Source organism: Rhinopithecus bieti, unplaced genomic scaffold (genome assembly GCF_001698545.2).
Source record: "Rhinopithecus bieti isolate Rb0 unplaced genomic scaffold, ASM169854v2 scaffold_30775, whole genome shotgun sequence".
Lineage (NCBI taxonomy): Eukaryota > Metazoa > Chordata > Mammalia > Primates > Cercopithecidae > Rhinopithecus > Rhinopithecus bieti.
In genome coordinates this window covers 725,165-731,164 of record NW_016813906.1, presented here as the reverse complement: position 1 = coordinate 731,164, position 6,000 = coordinate 725,165, and the positions used below count along the sequence as shown (strand labels likewise).

At 41.8% G+C, this 6,000-nt stretch overlaps 1 protein-coding gene across 1 annotated transcript in view; it reads left to right on the top strand.

Annotated features, from left to right (window-relative positions):
- SANBR (SANT and BTB domain regulator of CSR) overlaps positions 1 to 6,000 on the top strand; it is a 46,958-nt gene that overhangs the window by 26,125 nt on the left and 14,833 nt on the right. Inside the window, 3 exon segments of the mRNA XM_017849099.1 lie at positions 714 to 859; positions 3,176 to 3,275; positions 4,945 to 4,977. Coding sequence (XP_017704588.1) covers positions 714 to 859; positions 3,176 to 3,275; positions 4,945 to 4,977 — 279 coding nt within the window.

The window sequence follows — 6,000 nt, the reverse complement described above, 5'->3', positions numbered from 1 at the left end:
TTTTTTTTTTTTTTTTTTTTGAGACAGGATTTCACTCTCACCCAAGCTGGAGTGCTATGGCCTGATCAGTGCTAAAGGCAATCTCAACCTCCCTGAGCTCAAGTGATCCTCCCACCTCAGCTTCCTGAGATAGCTGGGACTGGAGGCATGTACCACCACACCCAGCTAATTTTTTTCTACTTTTTTAGAGATAGGGTTTTGCCATGTTGCCCAGGCTGATCTCAAACTCCTGGGCTCAAGCAATCCACCCACCTCGGCCTCCCAAAGAGCTGGGATTACAGGCTTGAGCCACCTCACCCAGTAGAAACATAATGTCAAGCAAAACAGGTGAGACAAAACTAAACTATAGTGTTTAGGAATGCATCCTTAAGTGGCAGAGGGATAAAGAAAAGCAAGGAAGTAATTACCACAAGCCAGGGTAGAGGTTACCTGTTGGGAGGAGGGAAACCATTATGATCAGAACTGGGCCTGTGGGGACTCCTGGAGTGTTGGCAATGTTCTAATTCTTAATGTGGATTGTGATTATATGGGTATTCTTGGGTATTTAAGCCATTATGATTGAATCTCTTTTCTATATGAGGAATGTTTTCTTGAGAAAAAGTTGTAAAATATGTATATGACAATATGACTAAGCAAAGAAAAGAAAAACAGTGATCTTTAAAGGAGTGTTCTATAAGAAACTAACCTCTAATTTATTGTCTCTTATGTGACAGGGCTGTAAAGTAAGGGACCACATGATTACACTTCGTGATCAAGGTGAAGGCGGAGATTTGCCATCCTGTCCCATTGCTAGAATATTGGACGATTTGCACAAGTACAGAGATGTCATTGTTGTGCCTTTTTCAAAAGATACAGTTAGGTGAGGGGTGGAAAAACCCAACACTGTATTATAGCTTTATTCAGCGGTTCCTATTTCAGAATCCCTTATCCCATAGTGCTTCCACAAATCAGCAATGTCAGTCCTCAAGTAGTTTTCATTATTTCAGAAAACTTAACTGAAATTATATGTTAGCTTACAATAAGAGTAGAGAGATATTTATTTGATAGGCAGAACACTTAAAAATACTGGAGGTGGCCGGGCACGGTGGCTCACATCTTTAATCCCAGCACTTTGGGAGGCCGAGGCGGGCGGATCACAAGGTCAGGAGATCGAGATCATCCTGGCTAACATGGTGAAACCCTGTCTCTACTAAAAGTACAAAAAATTAGCCGGGCATGGTCGTGGGTGCCTGTAGTCCCAGCTACTCGGGAGACTGAGGCAGGAGAATGGCGTTAACCCGGGAGGCAGAGCTGGCAGTGAGCCAAGATCGCGCCACTGCACTCCAGCCTGGGCAACAGAACGAGACTCCATCTCAAAAAAAAATAAAATAAAATACTGGAGGTACAAGGGGAGGAAAAACAAATGAAAAGAGCCCCTGGTGATTAAAAAGGTTAAGACCTTAAATCCAGTTTGCGGTGGTGACTGGTGAGGTTTCCCAATTTGCTTGAGGCCCTCTCAATCAATTGATCAACCAGTTGATTGTATCAATCAGTGCATGATTGATACAACTAGAAAAAAATGTTGATGGTTGAGTTCATCTCTCCGTAAGTATGAACCCCTCGAATTCAGTAATTTCTGAAGTCACATTCATCATTTTGCAATGGCAGCAGGCTGTAAGGTTAGAGGCTGGAGGACACTTTAAAAGAAGCTGTTCTTAGCTGGGCGCAGTGGCTCACACCTTTAATCCCAGTATTTTGGGAGGCCAAGGCAGGCCGATCACTTGAAGTCAGGAGTTTGAGACCAGCCTGGCCAATGTGTGGAAACCTTGTCTCTTCTAACCAGGCATGGTGGCGGGTGCCTGTAATCCCAGCTATTTGGGAGGCTGAGGCAGGAGAATTGCTTGAACCTGGGAGGCAGAGGCTGCAGTGAGCTGAGATTGTGCACTGCACTCTAGCCTGGGCGACAGAGGGAGACTCTGTCTCAAAAAAAAAAGAAAAAAAGAAATACTTTTTTTTTTTCAGTTGGAATTTCGCTCTTGTTGCCCAGGCTGGAGTGCGGTGGCACGATCTGGGCTCACTGCAACCTCTGCCTCCCTGTTTCAAGCGATTCTCCTGCCTCAGCCTCCTGAGTAGCTGGGATTACAGCCACCCACTAATTTTTGGGTGTAAACGCCCAGCTAATTTTTGTATTTTTAGTAGAGACAGGGTTTCACCATGTCGGCTAGGCTGGTCTCGAACTCCTGACCTCGTGATCCACCCACCTCAGCCTCCCAAAGTGCTGAGATTACAGACAGGCGTGAGCCACTGCACCTAGCCACCACCCCCCCCACTTTTTTTTTTTTTTTTTTTTGAGGTGGAGTCTCGGTCTGTTACCAGGCTGGAGTGCAGCATCGCAATCTCAGCTCACTGCAACCTCCACCTCCCCGGTTCAAGCAATTGCCCTGCCTGAGCCTCCCAAGTAGCTGGGATTACAGGCATGTACCACCATGCCCAGCTAATTTTTTGTATTTTAGTAGAGACAGGGTTTCACCATGTTGGCCAAGATGGTCTCGATCTCCTGACCTCGTGATCTGCCCACCTCGGCCTCCCAAAGTGCTGGGATTACAGGCGTGATCCACTGTGCTTAGCCAAGGCTGTTCTCAAAACAGTACCAATTATGCAGCCCATTCCACCACCTTGCAGGTACGATGCTTCAGGTACAATGGTGCTTGCTGTATGGGGTGTCTTTTGCTAGAGGAATCACTATACGAATTAAGAAATGTCATTGTTGGCCGGGCACGGTGGCTCACACCTGTAATCCCAGCATTTTAGGAGCCAAGGTGGATGGATCACCTGAGGGCAAGAGTTCAAGACCAGCCTGGCCAACATGGTGAAAATACAAAATTAGCCAGGCGTGATGGCAGGTGCCTGTAATCCCAGCTACTTGGGAGGCTGAGGCAGGAGAATCGCTTGTACCCGGGAGGCAGAGGTTGCAGTGAGCCAAGATCATGCCATTACTCTCCAGCCTGGGTGACAGAGCGAGACTCCATCTCAAAAAAACAAACAAAAAAAAGGAAATGTCATTGTTGAAGTGATATTCTTATACTCAGGAACTGTATTTTTAAAGAACGATTTATGAAACATTTGCAATAAAAGATATTCACATTTAAATTTTAAGAAAGTAAACTCTTCTCCATAAAATGTCTTTTCTTTCAAGTGATGTTGGGGTTGGCCCCTGTGATGAAAAGGGTATAGAATGTGATGTTTTACTGGAGCCAAATACACCATGGGGTCCCAAAACTGGGGAGCTCAATGCTGTGAGTAGCTTGTTTCACTTATTCTTTATTTACATAAATAATTAATGACATTTAATTTTTGACAGAAACCTGATCAATTTAAGTTGAAATTGAACTGACTACCTAATCATAAGAAGGTATTATGCCTAGTAATAGGACTCTAAGGGTAATAGGACACATTTCTTGCCCTCAAAGAATTAATAATGAATACATTTAAATTTGGGGGAAAAAACAACATGGGGCCAGGCATGGTAACTCACACCTGTAATCCCAGCACTTTGGGAGGCTGAGGCAGGAAGATGGCTTGAGTCCAGGAGTTTGAGACCAGCCTGGGCAATATAGTGAGACCTCATCTCTACAAAAAAGGTTGAAAACTTAGCCAAATGGGGTGCCTTGTGCCTGTAGTTGAAGTTTTGCTGGGAGGCTGAGGTGGGAAGACTGCTTAAGCCCAGGAGTTGCAGTGAGCCAAGATCGCACTACTGCACTCCAACCTTGGTGACAGAGGGAGACTCTGTCTCAAAAAAAAAGAAAAACCAAAAACATAACATGCTCTTTAAGGTTTTTATTATGGACAAATTATGATTTGAAGAATGAAGATAGCATTAATGGATATTTTGTTTCCTCCTCGTTCTGTAACTTTTTTTTTTTGGCTTAAAATTATCCTTTTATTGTAATTAGGAATATATTTAGATTCTTCAAAAGTTCCAGTCTGGAGTCTAGGTGACAGAGTGAGACCCTGTCTCAAAAAACAAACACACAAAAGTTTCAAAACTGAAATATTTTTAAAGTGACCAGAAAACTTGATTCCTTTGACTCCTTTTTATTCCGTTGCCTTTGTTACTAAAGACCAGGAAATATATTTGCCTATGAATGTTCTGTCTTTGTGTTGGTTAAGATGGCATTTACTTGAGAAAGTGAAATATGCCCTGTGAAGTGCTTTATGAACTTCAGACAGCTATACAAATATTCACTCATGCCAGGCATGGTGGTTCATGCCTGTAATCCCTGCACTTTGGGAAGCTGAGATTAGGAGTTCAAGACCAGCCTGGTCAACATGGTGAAACCCTGTCTCTACTAAAAATACAAAATTTAGCTGAGTACAGTGGCATGCCCCTGTTATCGCAGCTACTCGGGAGGCTGAGGCAGGAGAATCACTTAAACCCAGAAGGTGGAGGTTGTGGTGAGTGGAGATTGTGCCACTGCACTCCAGCCTGGGCGACAGAGTGAGACTCTGTCTCAAAAAAAAAAAAAAAAAAAAAAAAAAATTCACACATTAACGTTTATTTATGAACTATATGTCAAACAACAAACTAGATTAATTGAATGTCCAGAATGTCCATATGTAGTCTGCTTCCTTAATTTATATTAAAATATATACATTAAAAAGTGATTGAAATAGTTCTAAAAATAACAAATTATTTTAGTAATTTACTTGCACGTGATTGACTTGTCCTTTGGAAATAATACTGGGAAAGTGTCTTTATTTTTAGAAAGCATCCACATCCTCCTCTGGCAGAGGATATTAAAGACTGTAACATATCACTTTCAGCCTGAGTTTTAAATTATGTTTCAGCCTGGAAGGGAACTATATTTGTAACTTCTTTCAGCTCTTCTACAATATCTATATGAAAATAAGGAGCTGCAATCTGGGTAAATGCAGATTTATTAATCTCTTATTCCTGTCTTATAGTTCTTGTCATTGAAAAACTGGACTCTACAACTGGTAAGTGAGCAATTGTAGTTAGCATTCCTAGATGTCTTTCTTCCTAAAGTTTACTTTAATATTAGTATCTTATTTTACAAATTTTAGTTAAATATACATCTTCCTTTTCAGATTCTCCTATTTTCACTTAACTAAAAATGTCGTTAAATTATTTAAGACAGACACATATTCCATATCTGGCTGCATAATCCATAGATCTAGTTAAAAGACTTTTTAAAGTCACTCTTACATCATATTTAGGACATTGAACAAAGCAACAAATCTGTTGAGTTCCAGTTATTTGATTGTTTGAGTGATTGGTTGACTTTTTTTTTTAAATGCTGTCTGCCATCAATATTCATAAGAATGGAATAGGAATTTGGATTAGTGATAACAGACAGTAGGGCATAGAGATGCAGGAAGGTAATGCAGATATGGTTAAATAATCCAGGGCCACATTCACCCAGAGAATGTGCATATGTGCTTGTTTATAAGACTACTTTAGGCCGGGCGCGGTGGCTCATGCCTGTAATCCCAGCACTTTGGGAGGCCGAGGCGGGCGCATCACAAGGTCAGGAGATCAAGACCATCCTGGCTAACACAGTGAAACCCGTCTCTACTAAAAAAAATACAAAAAATCAACCGGGCGCAGTGGTGGGCGCCTGTAGTCCCAGCTACTCAGGAAGCTGAGGCAGGAGAATGGCATGAACCTGGGAGGCAGAGCTTGCAGTGAGCTGAGATGGCACCACTGCACTCCAGCCTGGACAACAGAGTGAGACTCCATCTCAAAAAAAAAAAAAAACTACTTTAATAGTGGTGGTTACTATATTATAATTTAACCTTAATATCAAGGAATATACATTTAGTAGAGTGATAGAGGTACAATTCAACAAATACTGAGTACTTATGTGCCTACCACTGTTCTAGATTCTGTGAAGGAATTAAAAAATATATGATGCTGCTCTGAATGTAAAATTCTTATGTCCGTTTCCTGGATATTGTGCTAGCCAGAGGTTATTTTATCAGCTCTTGATTGACTTATTC